Source organism: Mesocricetus auratus, unplaced genomic scaffold (assembly GCF_017639785.1).
Source record: "Mesocricetus auratus isolate SY011 unplaced genomic scaffold, BCM_Maur_2.0 Super-Scaffold_100003, whole genome shotgun sequence".
In the NCBI taxonomy this organism is placed as follows: domain Eukaryota; kingdom Metazoa; phylum Chordata; class Mammalia; order Rodentia; family Cricetidae; genus Mesocricetus; species Mesocricetus auratus.
The window spans coordinates 115,687,850-115,708,582 of NW_024429188.1; the positions used below are offsets into that span (position 1 = coordinate 115,687,850).

Below are 20,733 nucleotides of genomic sequence, written 5' to 3' on the forward strand. Positions count from 1 at the left end.
GGAATTAAAAATTGAGAGGAACTTCTTTAACCATTTTTTTGAAACCGCACATGTCTACAGTGTACCAGGTTTGTCTGTAAAGCAAAGAACATCATGCATAAGCTCTTTGCAGTTTCCAAGCTTCAGAGGTTGTAGTGTCCCGATTGCTCAAGCACAGTCAGGCGCCAGGGGGTCTGGGCTACCCAATCTCGGGTTCCTGGGCCAGGCAGGTGGGCGGGCAGCTGTTGCAGGACAGAGTGGCCCCAGGCGCCACGTACCGCCCTCCCCGCATCGACCCCGCCCCCGCGCGCGTGGCCTTGTGGGTAGCGGGCCGCCAGGTGACAGCTAATGGCGGCGGCCGCCTGAAGCCAGTGGCCGGGGAGCGGAGCAGGGCGACAGGGGGCGCGTCGCGGAGCCTGGCCGGCCGCCGCTGCGCTCCGGACTGTGGCTCACCGGAGGCGCCTGGCTTGACGCGTCATGGACAGGCCAGTGGCAGTGGCGGCCGCAGCGGCAGCGGCGAGCTGCGAAGGTGTTGGGGGCCCAGGGCCAGGGCCGGCAGCAGGCTGGAGACCCTCTCGGGTTGCGGGGGGCGCTTCGGGCGGCTCCCGGCAGCCAAGCATGGAGACCCTAGACAGGTAAGTAGGGACCTGGGCGCCACAGCCTCTCAGTGTCCAGCTAAAGGCCCGGCGTCCCCTCCCGGGCTTCTGGCTCCTAGCCCAGGGCTGAGGCGCGGGTGGGCGGCTCCTCCACAGCTACTTCTAGCCTTCCCAGTCCGTCCACCTCTAGGGCCGCTGCCCTAGGACCTGCTGGGGATTGAGCACCTGCTCACTTCCGCGTTGAGAGCTGACAGCGCCACAAGCTTCAGAGCTGTCAAAACGGTGCCAATTCCTACTGCTCCTTGAGAACTCCCTTTCTGTGCGTGACCTGGGTCAAAAATCCTCTCGGGGAATGTCGCTTGACTTCTTGTTTTTAACATCGCTTTTTGCCTAAATCTGGTGATTTTAAGATTCAGTTCCGCTGCCGCTGCTTGGAGTGGATCTATTGCAGATGGTAGTAAAGATACACAGATTTGAAAAACTGAGATGGATCACTTCCATAATGTTCATAAGAATACACTTGTGTACTTTCAGTTCTTTACACTTTGAAGGACACAGTTCTATTTTTCTTGGGTACACTTGTCTGCTTCTGAGGTAGATTTAAAATAAGACAGTTCAAGGCATACTTGCCTTGTCCAACTGGAAAAGGCCACCACCCAGTCGAGAAGGCTAGAACATCCAGTTTCCCCACTTAGATCTACACTTGGGCAACAGACAGTTGTAATGTAGTTCAGTGAGTTTGAGCTGTTTGTGCCTGCCTGTCTTAGTCATTCCAGTGTGCTGAACTTTTGGGAGTTTCCAAAGACAGGCACTGGAGCAACATGCAACACTCTCTAATTTTTTTAGCTCAGTGTAATTACAGTATATTTTAATATATTTATCACTGAACAATAGACTTCCCTACAAACTAACCACAAGTAAGACATCCCTTGGAACCATGAGGATTTCACTCATCTCAAAGTATTTAGCAACACATGAGCTCTTGTTCATTCAGAAAATACCACAACATGACTTTACTTTGACTTGAAGGTTGAGAATTGAAATTATGTGTAGTAAGTGCTAGGCTATTGGGAAACACAGAAGAATATTCAGGTGGCAGCATAGGTCTGAATCATTGAAGTACCTGAAATATGTCACCCCAATATGCCTCACTCAGTGTTTATTAGAAACTGAAAGTGACCAGGTCACTTGTAGTATTTTTAAAAAGATCTATACTATAGCCTAAGTGGTGACCCATTATGCTTTGGCTTTGTAGACATGTGGTACTTGATTTGAAGGTGTAAGATGTTAGTGATATGAGCAGGAAGGAAGGTGGCCAGGCATTTGAATTGAAGAAATAATGGAAGTTATCTAGTACATGGAGTGGGAACGCACTTTGGCCATGAGAGCACAATGTGTACCGTGTGAGGAACTGTTAAGAGAGATGGTCAGTTGCCTGAGAGAATAGACAGACTACCTTCCTAAGAAGTCGTGCTATCATCCTTTCTCAGGATGTGTATGGGTCTCTTAACCTCCATCGGTATCATCCCAGGTGAAAATACAGATTCTTGGGGACCATACTAAATCTAGTCTGGGTTGTAAACCTAAACAGGAAGTCTTAGGCATCTTTCTGGGCCTTAAATTCATAAGGCAGGAAGAAGACACAGAAGATGGGTGCAGTTCAGGGCAAAGGCTGGGAGGATTTTCAAGGTACTTAGCACTTAACAGAGAAGCAGGTGAGTATTATGCTGTGAGGAGTGTAGGTGTCTGTGAAGGGTGTGGGCAATGTGCCTACAAGTGTCAAGGCTGCAGAAACCAAGCTTGTGAAGCAGACTTCAAAGAAAGCAGTTTAAGGCATACCTGCTATGCCGGACTGGGAAAAGCAATTGAGCATGGAGGGCAGTTGCACAAAATAACAAGCAAGGGAAAGAGGGTGAGTTCTGACGACTCAACAAGCACCCATGCATACTTTTCTTTGAGGAGTGACTTCCCCAAAAGGGAAGTTGGGCTCTGGGACTTTGTGTTACATGTGTTGTGTGTTCCTTGAACCTTGAGGTCTGTGTAGTCTTTAGAGTATTTCACTTCTCTTTGAGAAGAAACTGAGTTCCTGTGAGAGGATGTGGCTTCCTAAAGGTCACAAATCTAACTGGTGACAGAAACAGGACTTGAACCCAGACCTCTGTTGGCTGGCCCAGTATACTCTGTGTAACTGTTCTCACCCAGACCACTTCCTGTTGCTGATGGCAAAAACACACCAACACCAATAAACCTATCCATTTCTCAATACAGCACAACCAACTACAAAGCTCCAAGGGAGATATTTTGATTCACAAAACCACTTCAGAGATGAAGAGATGGGAGTGGGCACAATTGGAGCTAAGGGCTGCCTTTGAAACAGTGTTGTTAGGACTCCCTATCTCTTGTGTTTGTGTCATTTTAAAAAAGATCTCATTTGTTTTATCGCAGTGTGTTCTTCAAAGTGGTAGGAATAGGCTTCTAGAAGCCCTGTGGTAGATCTATATAGCACAAATACAAAAGGAATCCTGGAACTACCTGGGCAACTGATCTATAAGTGGGGCCAGGAAGAGGTGGGCCAAACCCAGGAAGCAGTGAATTGCAAGGAGAAGTGTCCTTACAAGAAGAAGGCAGGGCAGGATCTAGTCAGCCATTGATTTGCTCTGGTTGATTTTATGTCTTTGCACTCATGGATGGGTGCTAATTGTAAAAGGGAGGAAAAGGAAGCTTGGTATGGTGGTTAACACCAATAAACACAGCACTCAAGAGACACAATCAAGTAAATATACAGAGTTTCAGGCCAGTCTGCACTGCAAAAAAAAAGACTGTCTCAAAAAAAAGGAAAGGAGCAGGTAATAAAGGGGACACTAGCATTTAATCCCATCATAGGAGGATCTCTGTGAGTTTGAGGGCAGCCTTATCTACTGAGCAAGCTCCAGTACAGCATGTACTACATAACTATAGAGAGAAAACGTGTTTCAACACACACACACACACACACACACACACACACACACACACACACACACACACACACACACACAGAGAGAGAGAGAGAGAGAGAGAGAGAGAGAGAGAGAGAGAGAGAGAGAGAGATTATAATATCTCCCCTTTCCCTCCTGTCCACTAGAAATTGTGATAGAGTTCTGACTTCTACCAGGATCATGAAATCCTAGTATATCAGGAATTTCTTCATAGTCAGCAAATATTTTACATATATTTTCAGCCACAAAGACTGGGGCACCTTAATCAGAGACTACAATTAAGTAGGTTTTTTTTTTGTCTTTTAAATACACAAGTGTGGATGCAATTGCTGGTGTTTTTGTTTTGTTTATTTTTCCAGATGAAAATTACTTCCTGGTAAAGTTCCTAAGTATCTTTTGCCCTCTTCATTGAATTTTTCCCCCTGTTTTGACAGATATGGAAAGGAGCCTAGCTCCTGAGGACATGTTTTAAATCTCTCCCTGGCTAGTTTGCCTATTAGTCTATTACGTCAGGTGAGCACAGGCCAACCTCTCACCAGTCATGTGACCCTGAACAAACCTAGAAGCTCAGTTTTCTTTTCTGTAAAATGGGTCACTGGGAGGCTGGGTAAGGCTGCCTTTTAGACCACCAGAGCGTTCTATTTTCTTTGCACTGTTGTGTTTTCATATTGAGGCCGTTTTACATCATCTATAGTATCACCTTTAGCTCAGGATATCGGTTACTATTGGCTGTGCCGGTCCCTGGAGTGATGGCCACATTCCTGGATATATTCCTGGCTCAGCATGTTCATTTCCTTATCTAGTCAGGTTGACCAGTGTCTGTTCTGCCTTTTTGTCATAGCTGGTTATGAAGGTCTGACATAACAACTGGAAGAAGCTTTTGTAAGTTAAAACATTTACAGAAATATAATGTAGCATCATTACTTTACATAAAATATCTTTTCTAGTCTGTTTTATATTAGCTTGTCATCAGCTTTACCTTAGTAAAAGTATACTATTTTCTATACTTTAAACTGCCAACATGAATTTGTTTGAATGTTGTTTGAAAATAATATGTTTTAAGGTAAATATTTCACTTTGGAATTGATTTCTATATGCATTATGTTAATTTTCTATGTACACAATATCTACCATATAATTTTGATAGAATGAAGTTCTGTAATCTGTTAGAGAGTAAGACACTTAATTAGATACCTATAATCATTGAAAATTATCCATCGAATGTATATAGACGTTCTGTCTGCATCTGTGCACCATTTGCATGCCTGGTGCCCACAGTGGCCAGAAGAGGACATAGGATGAACCTGGGCCCTCGAGAGAGGTGCCGGTAATCTTAACAAATGAGCAATCTCTCCAGCCCCACCACCTACAATCTTAGAACTTTTTGAAAAGGTTGATTGATTCATTTAAAATTAACCTACAATCTGCTCTTATTTTCTGTTGTGTCTATATTAATTCTTAAATTAAGTAGAAAAGCAACCATATCGTTTAAGACATTATGGTGCATGCCTATATTCACTGTACTTGGGATGTGGAGGCTGGAGGATGGGGAGTTCAAGGCTATCCTCAGCTATATGGTGAGTTGAAGCCAGCCTGGTCTGTACATGAGACACTTTAAAAAAATAATACGTGTATTTGTTTATGCCTACCCAGAACACATTGCTTCTCATTAGGATCCTGTGTTTAAAGATTTTAATCACATTATGTCTTTTAGTCCTACAGGGTCACATGTTGAATGGTGTAAACAGCTTATAGCTGCTACAATTTCTAGTCAGATTTCAGGTTCAGTGACATCAGAAAATGTGTCCAGAGATTACAAGGTAAGCAACATTGAGTGTTTAATTCATTATTGGTATAAAAGTACCCAAGAAGCTTTGTAGTTTTAGTTCACATGAGCCTTTGACTACTTGATGTTAAATTACCCTTTGGGGATGGTAAGGACAAAGTTTCTCTAGTGTTCGACCTAAAATATAGAGGGAAAATATTACCTATGTCTCTTGTTTGTGGTTATAGTTTTATAATTGGCATGCAAAATTGTTCTAAGGTCTTGAATGAAATAATCAAGCTCTGTTTTCTTATGTTTAGTGGGTATAATACTGCCTGGTTGTGACATATCAACAGTTGCAAGGGAGTTTCAGGCTAGCCTATTGCCTACAGATACTCCCTTCTTACAGTACACAAACAAAAAGAAACATATTTGCTTACTCTGTTACTATTTTGTGTAGAAATCACACCTTGATGGACATTTCTTTAGAAACATGTTTTTGTATTTGGGTATTGCATTTGAGTTTCATCATTAACATGGATACTATAATTGCAAACCACTTACAGAGCTCAAAATGGGGCAGCCTCATTTTTCAGGTCTTACTAGAGTGAAAAACCTATGTTTATCTTAAAAGTTGGATTCTCTGTGCAATCTAAGGTTAAAAGTGAGAGCTTTCTTGATGGCACAGACTGCTTCCTAGCAGTGTCCTGGAGCTTAATAGATACTCAGCAAATAGTTTTTAAATGAATTAACGAGCAAAAATCTTAGCTGTTCCATCTTTGTTCATTCTACAAACTACTGTTTTGATTCCAGTAAGTTGTTAACAGATACACAAAGTGAAACATGGTATTTTCTTTGTGTTTTCTTGAATTTTGGTTTGGTATATTTGGATTTTTTTTTGCCTTGTAGGAATGGGTGAATGATTTTTTATAAGCATACATGGAATACATTTGGTTATCAGTGAACAGGTCTCAGAAGATAGTAAATCTCACAAATAGTTTAAGAGCCTCAGCCAACATCCTACTTCTTCATAACTGCTCCTTGTTGAGGACTTTTTTTTTGGTTTTTTACGAGCCAGGGTTTCTCTGTATTGTTTTGGAGGCTGTCGGTCCAGCCTGGCCTCGAACTCACAGAGATCCGCCTGCCTCTGCCTCCCGAGTGCTGGGATTAAAGGCGTGTGCCACCACCGCACGGCCTTGTTGAGGACTTTTAATATCCTTGCCTTGTTAGGTCATAGCATAAATTCAGAAACAGACTCCAGCACCTGTGGTTGAGATTTGCTCTTATGCTGTCATGTGCACTTTGTCAAGCCACCAGTTGCCATTGATTATGCTTACCAAAGGTTATGTGTAGACTAGCAGAAATTAAATAACTTGCCACTTGAAGACTGGCAGTATTTCTCTTAATAGTGTCCCCAGTTTCATGCATGGTGACAAGGGAGCATCTGAGGATCTTGGTCTTCAAAACCTAATCAGGAAGTCACTCTGTATACAGTTGGGAAATGCTGGCAGCCTGTTGTCCCCATTTTAGCAGAAACTGCCCAGTGAAGGACCCCTGTCACCAAAGGATAGTGCTCAAACTCAGGATGATTTTCTTTATTTCTTATTAAAAATTAACTGTAAAATTTCATTATGGCTTAATGGTGTCATGTAGGTTCTACACAGCCAGGTATGGTGTCACACCCCAGTAATCTCTGCATTTGGGAAGCTGAGGCAGGAGGATCAACTCTAGTTCAAGGCCAACCTGAGCTACATATTGAGTTTACTGCTATCCTGGGCTTCTATCTCAAAATACTAAAACAAATACCAAACATAATTGAGTGCTGTCTAGCTTTCTAATGTACATCGAAATAAATTGAAATAACTAAATAAATTGAAATAGCTAACGTTTTATCAATTTTAATCTATTTATAAATTTTGTGTAGCAGAATCAATTCATGCTATAATGGTTTAATACATGCTTTTCATGAAAAGTAAGGTTTTCATTTATTTTGAAAATTGAAGTTTAAGTCCCTACATCAGATCATAGTCAAAGCCTTTGATGAATTATTATAAAATAGCATGTTTTATAACTAAATCTACAAAGTTGACATTCAGTTCATAATTTGTGAGTTATACCTTCTTGAAATAAATATATTTCTAAATAATAAAACCATAAAATATTCATAAACTACACAAACTCTTGTACATGCTACTGATAAAACTCAAAGTAACCATTTTGGGCTTTGGGGACCCTCTGGCTTAGGAGCCATGACATGGAGTTGGGCCTAAAAGTTCAGATACAGTTTCAGGAGGATTGAAGTTGCAGCCCTAAGTAGATAAGGTTTGAAGTTATCTATTGTGTAAATATCTTATTTAAAATACATACAGATTTTGTGCTGACTTCTCTCTCCTCCCTACTCCCCTCCCCTCTTATCCTTTCTCTTCTTCCAAGTGCCCTTACTTTCTTTTCCCTCAAATATCCTCCTCTTTTCTTTCCCCCTTCCTTCCTATCTTTACCTCCTCCTTCCCCCTCTTCTCTCCCGACTCCCCTCCTGACTTCTCCCCTCTGCCATGTCTTCTTCCTGTTCTGCCTTCCCTCTTTTCTTTCAGTGCTTTCCTCCCCTCTTCTTTTCCTCTTTTCCCTTTCCTCCTGTCCTGGTTCCACGCCCTCCCTTCCAGTCTCTCCTCTATTCCTCTACTGTCTGTTTCCCATACTCTCCCTTCTTCCTCTGCTCTCCCTCCCCTTTCTCTTCTGTTCAGTTTGCTCCTTCCTTGCCGCCGCGTCTTCTCCCCTCCCCTCCCTTCCCCTTCTCCCACTTGTCACTCTGCTCCCTCCCTCCTCTCACCTCTGTACTTTTCTCTCCCATGGGTGTCTTCTTGCCTCCCCTTTTTTCTTTCATACCCTCCTCTCCTGTTTTACCTCTTCCTCCTACTCCCCTCCCCTCTTAAACCCTTTCCTAGTTTCATCTCTCCACCCTTCCCCTCCCATTCTTCCCTCCCCTGCTTTCTGTGTTTAGTCCCTTGTGCATTTCTCCTTTCCCATCTTTTCTTCTTCCCTCTCCTCAGTCTGCTCTATCCTCTCATCTTATCTCCACATTTTCCTCTCCTTTCCCCTCTGCTCCTCTCCTTTCTCTGCTCCTCCCCATTCTCCTCACTCTTCCTCCCCTCCTTTCTCTCTGTCTTCACCTCCCCTTTCTCAGGCTCTCTTCGCTCTCTCCCTTCCCCTTTTATTCCTTCTTCTCCCCTATACACAAACTCCACCTTGTCATGGCTCAACCCACTGGCGTACTGGCAGTACAGGTGTGCTTTGCCATCCCTGCTCTCCCACAGCTCGTATGCACACGGAAAGACAAATATTAACACAGGAGGTATGCAGCAAGCTCCACGTGTAGAGGTAGAATTGTGAAATGACACCTGAAAAGGTAGACAGATACTACTACTTAAGAAATGCTTACTTTAATACCAAGCTAGCCTAAATAATTAACCTGATCATTAGTATTATTACAAGAAATGTAATAACATGTTCTCTTTTGCTTATCTTCCCCTTGGCAACTCAATTGCTTTCATTTAACCAGGCTACCATACAGAAAAAAAAATCTTGGGGATGGGTTTATGAATATGATCAAAATACATTGTATGAAATTGTCAAATAATAAAGACATTTAAAAATTAACCTTCAATTTGTCAAAAAATCAATACTATGATCTGAATGTAATTTTCATAAAATACATGCAATAATACTATTGGATATTATACTGAAATATTTCTAGGGACTCTGTAGAAATGACACAACCAATCATAACTTCCATTATTTGAAAGAGGGAGTTTTATGGAGTAGTACAAACAGTACTAGATAACTCTGTGACCTTGTATAATCTCTCAGCATGCAAGCTTGTATAGTCTGTGGTATTTCCTTTACTGTAAGGCTGAAAGGATCACGGTCAGATTTGAAGTGTCTAAATGCCTTTATTTATAGAATGTTTTTCAATTACGTTTTGTTCAAAAGGACACAATGCTGGTCTGCCTTCTACCCCTTAATGTACTATGTGACCATTGCTTCTTCTGACTCTAGCATTATCATCATCACGTCTCTGTTCCTCTGCTGTCTGTTTGCTCCCCTTAACCTTGGGCACACAGTAATCCCTAGATTCCATCTTTAAATAGTCTGAACTATAAAAATGTAGAAAATTGGGATAACAGTATACAAATTTTCTCCCTTTTCTTAGTTTAGACCATTTAGAGAAGAAATCTAGCTATTGTTAAAGCAGGAGAGTGCTGTAATTAGTCTCTGGATCCTCAACAGAAATTTCCAGAAGGACTTTGAAGGAAAGATGGAAAAATGTATGTGAAGCACCTTATTATGTTTGAATTAGGTCTCAATTCATGTTTCCCAAATTGGACACTACTCTATGAAAAGGGAAGCTTGAGCATGACCTTTCAAGGATCCACTGTTATAATCTATGGCAGAAAATATAGCTACATGACTTACTTATTAATCATAGGCTGAAGAGTCAGAGACCTACATGGGGACAGTTAGCAAAGGAGGCACATATAGGAGAGAAATGTGGAGAATTGAAGGTATAACATGCTCCCATAGAAGCATTTTTACAAAGCCCCCATTGCTATCTATTTAACAATAGCTACCCAGTTTTAAATCACTATAATAGATGAGAAAAGATGATCATCTTATGAAAAAGAATTACTTTTTAAAAATGTTGAGACTTGCTTTTCTGCTTCTGTAAAAGTAGAGCAAATATATTTTTGTTTTTCACACTAAATATAAAGTAACACAAGTACAACCTGAAGTTCGGTAAAGTGATGAAGAAAAAACTGGATAGAAATCTCAGTGCCCCAAAATTGACAAGCTACAGAGCAGGAGAATGTATATTTGAACACCTCATACCTGATAAACGTAAATATCTAGAATACATAAAGAATACTCAAAACCTAACAATGAAAATGAACAAAAGACTTGAGGCCTTTCACAAAAGAAGTGCATGCAGATGGCAGAGAAAGAAGCTCATGAAAAGTTCATCACCATCATTGTAAAAGGAGTAAGGATGGACTTGCAAATTAAAGTCACGCAGAGATACTACCACATGCCTCTCAGGATGATTGGAATATTGGCTAACAATAAAAAAGATATAGTGATATACTCCTCAACTGTGATGAACCTTAAGAGAAGTATGTTGACTAAAACTATGCAATGCTATTTTGTGAAAATTAACCTCCTGGGACATACATTGGGAGACTACCTAGGCTCCTTCTGATTTAAGGCTTACATCAGAATCCAATTCCAGCAGGAAGGAAATTTCTGTGTGTATCTGAAAGGGCATATTTCAGGAGAGGAGCAAAAGGATGCAGAGAGAAACATACCCCCAGGACTTTGAGGCAAGCCCCTGCAAACCTCCTAACACTTTCCTAACTTGGCTGCTGAGGATTTCCTTATAGCAGCTTAAGTACTGTGTGAGCCTAAAAATGTGTTATTGCACTCTCCAACCTTTCTGGCTATTTTCTTGTAATAGCAAAGACACTGGGAAGAAGTTCTGTCATCTGTCTTTTAGACTCAGCATCTACTTTGCTATGCAGTAGACATTATTTCTATAGAAAAACATTATTGTGAAGGCTTCCTTCTAGTATTCATATCTTGCTCTCTGTCCCTTTACCTTTACACATTGGGACACATGTGAAAATACTACAGCATGCTGGAGTAGATGAGTGGAGACAGGAAGAACAGAGATGACTGGCAGGGTGCTGTTCGCTTCTTCAACAAACCTAAACCAAGTTAAGAGATTCTATGTGTACTGCAGAGAGATCAAAGTGAACTTTCTGTGTTAATTAGTCAGATCCATGCTGAGATCCCAGAAAATAGCAGAGTTCCTGGAGGAGCAGAGGTGAAGCTGGAAAATCAGGGTTTAACCAGCAGCTCTGCCACCTTACATTTGGACAGTTTTTCTTTTTCTTTTTTATTTATTCTTCTCTCGTATATTGCATCCAAACCACAATTTCCCCTGCCTCCTCTCCTCCCAATCCTTGCCTCCACCTCCCTTTTCCTCAAGATCCACTCCTCCTCCATTTCCCTTCAGAAAAGGGCAGACATCCCAGGCATATCAACCAAATACAGTATAACAAGTTGCAATAAGAATAGGCACAAACCCTCATATTAAGGCAGAAGAAGGCAACCCAATAGGAGGAAGAGTCTTCAAAGCTGGCAAGAGTCAGAGAGAGACCCTGTTCCCATTGTTAGGAGTCTCACAAAAACACCAAGCTACTCAAGTGTAACCTAGGTGAGCCCCATGCAGGCTCCCTGATTGTCAGTTCAGTCTCTGTGAGTCTTTTGTGAGCCCTGCTCAGTTGATTCTGGGCTCCATGTTCTCATAGTATCCTTGACCCCTCCTGGCTCCTACAATCTCTTCCCCTCTAGGGCTCCCTGAACTCTGCCTGATGTTTGACTGTGGTCTCTGCATCTGCTCCCATCAGTTGCTGGATCAGGTCTTTCAAATGACAATTGTGCTAGGCTCCAGTCTGAAAGTGTAGCAGAATATCATTATGAATTATTTCACTGACTTTTTAATTTTTTTGGCTAGTTTTATTAACTTTCTTTTCTCATCAAAGTAATGGGGTCAGGCATAATTCTTATCTCCACTAGCCTAAAAATAAAAAGAGTTCATATGTATCAGGCGTTCAGAGAATTGGCTTGAACATAAAAGACTCAAGTGTCTTAAGGCACAACTCCTGCAGAAGGAAATCACTGGAAGAATTAAAAATGAACTTTAGACTAGCAGAGAATGGGAAGAGGGGACTAGTAGTTTGAGAAAGTGTATTATCTCATCTAAAAGGAAAGGTCAATAAACACTGTTTTAAAGTGCTATATCAGGAAGTAAAGCAAAGTCGCTGATAGTGATGGAGGAAATGGTTAGCAGAATTGGAAACTGGCCTAATCAAGTGCAGTGGTCCAGAGTGAAGCTCTGGTGGGGAGCCTTCCAGTTTTGAGGCTTTTATTACCATAAGCCACATATTCCTTTTGTTTACTTTCAGCCAACTTTGTTGAGGTACGGTTGAGAAGTGATAAACTTTACATATTTAAAGTATACAACAATAAATTTTGATACTTGAACGCATCCTGTCAAAAGCCAGATTTAAGATTCTTAACCCAAAAAGTCTCTGCTTAGGAACTTTTTGGCTTTAATTCACTTTGAAGAATATTACCAGTTAATTCAGAACACCTTTTTAGCTGCAAAGAATACTTTCTTTCTTATTAATTTTTTTCTTTGGTTTGAGAATTTCAATGCTTAAAATGACCTATGATCACATCTGCTTCTATTTCCCCTCTCTAATTCTCCCCATGTACTCCCAATCACGTCAGGATTTTAATTGGCTTTACCTTGTATTGTCATGTGCATGTAACTGTGATAGCCATGTCATGCTCAGAACACAGCATTTAATAGCACTCTTTCTCACCATCTCTACGTAATACGTTCTTTCCACCACCTCCTCCTCATAATGTTCCTTGAGCCTTGGTGGCAGAAAGGGGGATGGTGGAAATAGATGTCTAATTCAGGGCCAAACACTCAACATCTTATTCTCAGCAGTTTGACAAATTACACATATTGTTCACTGCAAACATAAGCTTATCTAAGGTTGAGAGCAGAATAGGTCTATAGGTATAGATACAAATACTTAGAAGGCAATTTGATAGCATGACCACTAAGGAAAGGAAGAATAGAAAGTTCTACATTAGGGCCTATAAACTCACCAGACATGGGATATTTTACTAGGACTCCAGAACAAAGAATGGCATTCCCTTCTGTGCAGCAGACCTCAAATCTAATCAGAAAGCATCCAGTTACTCCCTAACAGTCAGCTACTATTGCTCTAGTGAGCATATCTTTTCTAGTAACTTGATACCTTAGTATGCTGGGCCCAGCACTGTGTAACAACTTTGATTATCTTTTCTCCCTACATCAGCCCACAGAGCACCTTCTGGCATTAGGGAGGAAATTTTCTGGAGAGTTTGAGAATTGTTTTTTGTTTTGCAGCCAGAGTATGTGGGTAACCAAAGGCAGCAACAATAACCTGTGGTATTTGGTGACCTGGGTCCTCCCTGACCAGTGACTTGTAGGGAGGTATTTCTATGCTTTGTGCTGCTATTTTCATTTGATGACTCATGTCTTCTAGATAATTCCGTTTGGACTCTTTTTTTATCCTTTGTAGCTTGTGTTCCTATTCATGTGCCTCTCTCTCTCTTTAGTAAATCCACAAAGTTAATAACCTGGCAATTGTTCCTTTTGATGATGTGTTTCTCATTCTACATCTAGTGATTGGATGCTAGCACTGTAGACTTTGCAACAGGGTACAGAAACATGGAACTCCTCCCTCAGAATGTTACAACTATGTTTTTCTAAGGTTCTGTCCACGTGTGCTGTTTCTTCTGACTTGAACTTTCTCACACAGAGGCTGTATGTTTAGTTAGGATTCACAGGCCACAGGCACAAGAATAAGACTGCCAAAGTCAGAGTCCCTCAGTTATGTAAATGATTATTTCACCTCCTCTTCAGGGACAGCCACTAACTACCTCTTCCTCCCTACAACTTCCTCTTTGCTGCCATGTCCATCAGAGAGGCACCCTTTGCTTCCAGTGAGGTAACCAGATCAGAGAGTTTAATTCTGGTGTCCCAATCGGAATTGGAAATTTAAATAGAAATCAGGTTAAACTGTGTGATTATCTCACGGTTAGGTACTGACTTCATATATAGCTAAACTGTGTTCTGGATTCAGTCTGTGGCTTTCTGATTTGTTGGCTGGTCTAAGAGCCTAAGTCCCTTTTTATAGCATTGCTTCTATATGGAAAATGCCTTAAGTTTTCTAAATAGAAACATTTACTTTTGAAATGCAGCCTGTTCACAATAACCCGTGAAAGCACTTTCTGGAAAGGATTTATGTTTAAAACAGTTGGAGGTGAGGGAGATACACTTCTCCAAAGTAGATACTTGGCTGAAAATCAGAGGACAAATGTGTTAGGATTGATTTGATAATTGGATGAAACTGAGGGTAAATATGTTACAGGGGATTAAAATATTTCTTAGGGACAAAGCTGTTGAATCTAATGGCATAATTCACAGGTCAATAAGAACATTTCTATGATGATGATGTTCTGTATTTTAACTAACAGGTTTTCAGGAGGCCTGATACCAGGGTAAGGATATTTGGCTTTTGGCAGATGGGCCTCCTACTTATACATGTCTGTGCTTTATGGAACACTTGGTCTGTTTAGTGTTCTTTACCTTCTCACTGGTTTTTATGAGTCACTCTGATCAATTTGCTCTGCTGTGTCATAGCTTTAAATGTTCACTGGAAATGCTTTGTTTGCTACATTTTTTTAAATGTGCAGTAAAAGCCTACGTGTGTGAAGGGAGGATGCAAAATTTGTTACTAGTGTGCTGTACTGGCTTTCCTCACACCACATGAATTTTGACTCAATGAATGATCATGGCTGGTGGTGCTATATGTCTAGGCCTATGTGGGCCTCTTTTTAAAAATGTGCTTTTAATTGAAACAGAATTATGCCATTTTCCTTCCTCCATCCCTTCTCAGCTACCATCCCTTGAACCCCTTTCATGTCCCCCACTCTTTTGGAGTTGATGGACTCTTTTTCTTTTATTATTATTGCTTTACATACACACACACACACACACACGCACACACACACATACATACTTACGCATGCACACACGCACACACATGTACAGTGCTTATTGTGTGATTCGTGCTAAAGAACTTAGCAACCAAAAAAGTGATCATTTGTTATCCAGCCAATCTAAGACTTTAAGTCATGCTTGTGTTTGCATGTTCACTCCAAAAAAATTTAAGTGCTAATCTTGAAACAAGATTTTTAAAAAATCAACATTTTTAAAAGTACAGATATAGTGAATTGTAACTTATATTTTCCTCATGGTTTTCCTTCCCTCTATTTCAGAATATTCATAAAGCAAGACAAAGATTGGTAATTTGCATGCATCTAACTCCTAGTGTCAGATATGAAAAAATTAACCTATTTCATTAAATGGAAACAATCTGGATTTTCATAGTATGATTTAATTACTTCAGTTTGAAATTTATAATCTTACTGAAGCCAGTGAAGTTGTACAGAAATAACTAGGTTAAGTAAAATTCTTGCTATACTAGTTGCTTTACCATCTTACCTTGTTTTCTTCAGCTTGTAAAATCACTTTCTTTACTGATTCATACAGTTAAGTATTAGAGTTTGGCTTTGTACTTGCATGGGCTTTGAAATACTGTATGAATCTGTTTTGATATCCATTAATTTTTCTGTTTTAACATTTAAAAATCACAGAATGATTCTGAGGTCTTTGTAAAAAGTTAGAAATTTCAACAAAACAGGCTGCATTTAAAATCTACACTGCCATGATGAGTAGCTATAAATTCATATACTATAAAATGTGTTCTGTAATTACTGAAATTTATTGACCAGATTGTAAATGTGTGAAGTAGTAAATTATTTCAAAGTTTTCTACTTCTTCTGTTTCCCTAAAAATGTAGCCATTTGGACTAGTTTCATAAAGTAAAACTGTTAAATTGTAATTATTTTCACTATTAGAGATTTGATACCACTTTAAAAGGGGATATAATCCTGTCATGTTAAACAGTCACATCATTTTTTACCACTTGTTGAGTTAATAGTACAGTTTTTAAACTTTCAAAAGAGAATTGATTTTATGAAAAATTAAGAATAGCATACCTTTAAACAGAATGTGTGGCATTTAAGTTTTTTGAAGCATGAATTTGATACTGTAGTTAGAAATATTAATGTGATATTGATTATAAGTCACAGTGTTTAACTGGTAATAAGTAATAAACTAATACACATATGTATATTATGTATATTATATGTAAAATGTTGAGCATGTGTTATGTGCATGAGTGCAATGAAATTTACCCCTGGGGAATATAATAGTCCTATAGAATATGCAAATACTTACTCTGTCTAAAATACCTGTGTATGAGCCGCCTTTGTATTTTGATTTGCCCTTTATGTGATTTCTGTGGTATGCTTTATTTTTTATGAGCACATCATGTGCCTGTTATGTTCTTTGCTATTTGCTATGGTGTTGCTTAGTTTTATAAAGACAGTGCATTGTTTGAAATCCATGATGTTTGTTTGCTTTTCATTTTTGTACCCCTACACAAACCCAGAAAATAGACACTACACTTTAGCCTGAGGATGCTATAGATGGTCCACACATTATTTCCTTAATTTGAAGGGGGCAAGTGTGATTTACAAAGCCATAAACGGTTTGTCAACTTTTACATGGTTACTGTCTCTTAAAAAAGCAATTCTGTCCTTTCACCTGTCTGTTTGCACGTGTTTCTCTTTCTCTTCTCTGCCTTTTCTTGTCCATGCACCTGGTGCTGTGCAGGAGCTAGAGGAAGAACACAATGGCTACCCTTCTGAAGCTGAAGCTGATCAGGTGGCAAGTTCTACATGTTCATGTTTGTAGCTACAGCCCGTGTATCTAGAAGCCATTTCATACTAGATATCTAGGCAATAAGCAAAGCTTTCCAACTGCTTTTACCACTATAATAGTGCTCTCCTGTCTATATTTGTTAGATTCCATTATGACATTATTTGCAAAAATTGGTTTATCCAACAATTTTGTCAACTAGAAATTGGTTTATTCACACTTCTTGGTTTTCCCAAAATAGGGTTACATGACATACACTGTAAGAGTGTGAAGTGCTTTTAGTGAGGACCTAGAGGGGTAAACACAAATGCCACAAGTTCTTTATAAGGGTGTGGACTTTTTGTTATTCAGAGTTGCATAGTGGGACTTGAGGTTAAAAGAACTGGCTGCTCTTCCGATTCCCAGCACCCACAAGGCAGCTCACAAGTGTCTGTAGCTCCAGTTCTAAGGAGATTCAATCCCCTCTTCTGGCCATGTGATATGACAAACACCCATACACATAAAATAAACTTTGAACTTACATGATCTGTGCCTAACACAGCACCTAGTATTTTGTATTTGTAGAATGAGCATATATATTTTGTTTTTATTAATCAGAGTACAGAATCCTACTGTTTGCTTCAGACTTCCAGATATTCTCCAGATTCATGAAGCAGTAGTGATTTTTCTGCTACTGTTATAGAATCCCAGTAGGAGAATCCTGTAGAAGAGCTGTGCTAGGGATGCCCAGAAGGCCCCAAATGCTCAGCCTCGCTTTTGTCCTCCATTACCTGCCCAGAAACACCCTCCTTCATTGACTCCAGAAGCATCTTTTAGGACTCAATTAGAAAATCACTGCTTTGGGCATACAACTGTTACATAAGCTGTCCACCTGGAAGGTTAGAGTCATGCTCATGAAAAACTGTGGAGAAGCCATAGTCATCTGGGTGAGTTGGATCCCTCAGTGACAAAGTCAGGAAGTTGTAGATCTCAGCTAGACATTCAGGATCTAAGCACTAAGGTTGAGGTGAGCTCATAGGGAATTGCTCAGCTGAGCAACATTCCCAATTAGAGGCACCAAGAACAATGGGTATGTTTATGAGATCAAATTTATTCTATCTTTCAATTGTGCTGCATGTAGGTTGGATAAATCAAGGGTCAAATCATGTCCTGTGCAACCTGACAGTTGCAGTAAAAGCTTAATAGAGCACAAATGTGAGTCCCATCTCCTAACACAGCTTCATAAAGAGAATCTACTATACTCACCAAAATGAGTCTTCTATTGTCTCTTGACTTCCTATGTTAAAGCTGAATGCATTCCTTTCTCTTATGGAAGAATCAGAAGCATTGGGGGCTATTTCTTTGTGTTATTCTAATAAGTGCTTTTTCATCATTTAAAAACATGTCCCATATTCAATGATCATTAGTAAAAGTTTTTGTTTCTTTGATTTTTGAGACAGGGTTTCTCTGTGTAACAGCCCTAGCTGTCCTGGAACTCGCTCTGTAGACCAAGTTGGCTTCGAATTCACAGAGATCCACCTGCCTCTGCCTCCTGAGTGCTGGGATTAAAGGCGTGCACCACCACCGCCTGGTTTAGCTAACGTTTTGTTTATCTTACTGTGTTCACCAACACATTTATGACTCATAAAAGCGCACAGTGTTTCCAGTCATATTTGACTGTGAATATGGGACAAGAAGAGAACCAGTTGTTCCTTACTCTTCATCTTGAGAGCCTTGTGCATTCCGGCAGGGTTTCTTTGACTAGCCTGGGCTTGAAGTCTTGGAAATGTTTGATGTGGCTTGCCCTAAAGCTGAATGGTGTCTTCTCTTTTCAAATCCCCTCCAGATTCTAGCAATTAGAGAAGCTTGCTTTCATAGTTTCCAAAACAATTTATCCTCAGTTATTTTTAAATTTAAGTTATGGAATCTCAGTTTTATAGTATAGTATTTGCCCATTAAAGTAAGTTTTAACAATGTAACGTTTGAAGTAATTTACAACTCCGTCATTGATTAAAGTAGCCTTCTTACTTGGTAATTATGCCATAAAATTAGTCAGTAGTTCAGACAGTAAATTATAGCAGGCCTTCAAATTAAGGCTTCTATTAAGATTTTTAGTATTTAAGCATTTATAAAACCAAATATTTAAAAGTATAAATATTAGTTTATGCTTTATTGCATAAAAGGCATATTCCTAAATCAAATATAAGTAAAAAAGGAATGTATAAATGGAGCTGAGGGCAGAGCTCAGTGGTAGAGCATGCTTAAGGCCTTGGGTTTGATACCCAGGGATCAAAACAAGTATAATGAAATGACTAAGTTGGGCACTGAATGGAAAAAGAGAGCCAAATTTATAAGAAAGTCTTAAAAGTAATGTTAAAATGAGGATGTGACTTAGTGATAGAATACCTGCTTAGCATATACAGTATCCTAGGTTTGATCTCTATCACTATAAAATCAAAATTTTACAGAAAATTTTGGCTGAAAAAATGTCTTAACCAATATGTACTAAAAATTCAAATTGAATACATATATAAATGATTTTATCAGTACACTTTTGATAAGAAAAGGATGGACTATGTAATCTTCTACCCTCTCGGTGGAAGAGACATACATACCGTATCCTTGATCAGCATTGCCCGCCCTGTTTTCTGATGCATGTTAATGCCCTCCCAAGTGTTAACAGGTATTCCTGAAAAAGCACTCCCTGATTGAGGAGGTAGGAGGCATGTGTTGTACTCTAGTGCCCTCTTGCTGATTTGGTGTGCATTAACACACTAAAGCCTAGCCTAGCTCACTTTATTTCAAAAGCCTAATTTGTTTTATCTAACACAGCATTTCCCTGTCTTTTTTTAAAACCTATTTACATCTCTCGGGAAATTAATGTTCTGTGAAATACAGCTTGGTAATTGCTGGTGTTTTGATCATCTTATTCTTATTCAGGACACACCATATCAGACATGCCAAGGAGAAAATGACTGGTTTCCTTGGTAGCAACTCAGAGGGTGGCACTACATTGGGATAGGCCTCAAGTTTAGGCTCCAATCCTAGCTTTGTAGTTCAAGAACTCCATTTTCTGCTCCCCTCTGAGTTATCCGGCACCATATAATGAAACTTACAAGAATCTGGCTCCCAAGTCACAGCCTGGTAGTAGGAATATGGGCATGCACTGCCCAGTCATCCTTCTTTTAGCATCATTGTACCAGTGAACCTATTAGCTCATTAGCAGTTTTCTTAAAGAGTGTGAAATTAGTTATGAAAATGAATTGGCCTTGAGAAATGTGTGATGAACACATCCTGCCCACAGTACACACTACATTACAGATTGAGTATTCTTTATCTCAAATATTTGAGACAAGTCTTTCAAATTTTGGAATTTTTCATATTTTGTAGTATCCGGTGACTCCCAAGTCTAAACACAAATTTGTGTGTCTTCTGTACCTTACACACATATCCTGAAGGAAAATTTATACAATAATTTTTAGCATATGTATGTTTTAATTGTAATCTTTCACATAAGGTCAGGTATGGAATTTTCTACTTATGGCATTATGTTGGCTCTCAAAAGGTTTCATATTTTCAAGCATTTACTATTTGGAATATTCACATTATAGGTGTTCAACTTGTATTCTTATCTGCCAATGCAATATCATACCCCAGAGTGAACAAACAATGACATTCCCATTTTATGCACCCTGATACACACTCAAATGTATGTACACACATTGGTACACATGCACACACATACATGTACATGTTTGCATGTAGCTGGGCCTCAGTGCCAGAACCTAGGGCTTTCCTTAGTTGTGCAATGTTCTAAGACCATTCCCTGGTCATTGTAATTTTGCCTTAGGGATTCCCAAAGTATTTCATAGTCTGGGTCATTTCTACTTTGGCTAAGCACCGCTCCTCTAGCGTTTTATTTGTATTAGTTTCATGCTCAGAAGATAACATTTTTTTTCTGACCTTATTTCC

The 20,733-nt window shown here is 39.7% G+C and overlaps 1 protein-coding gene across 8 annotated transcripts in view; it reads left to right on the plus strand.

Annotated features, from left to right (window-relative positions):
• The first annotated feature begins 293 nt into the window (after positions 1-293).
• Mtmr1 (myotubularin related protein 1) overlaps positions 294-20,733 on the plus strand; it is a 60,385-nt gene continuing 39,945 nt past the window's right edge. Inside the window, exons 1-5 of one of the 8 annotated variants that reach the window (XM_040744714.1) lie at positions 294-614; positions 5,268-5,373; positions 14,472-14,495; positions 15,276-15,302; positions 16,738-16,788. In XM_040744714.1, coding sequence (XP_040600648.1) covers positions 457-614; positions 5,268-5,373; positions 14,472-14,495; positions 15,276-15,302; positions 16,738-16,788 — 366 coding nt within the window. In that variant the 5' untranslated portion in view covers positions 294-456. Of the gene's footprint in view, positions 615-5,267; positions 5,374-14,471; positions 14,496-15,275; positions 15,303-15,515; positions 15,549-16,737; positions 16,789-20,733 lie in introns of all 8 variants that reach the window. The other 7 variants (XM_040744719.1, XM_040744717.1, XM_040744716.1 and 4 more) reach the window with 7 other exon arrangements.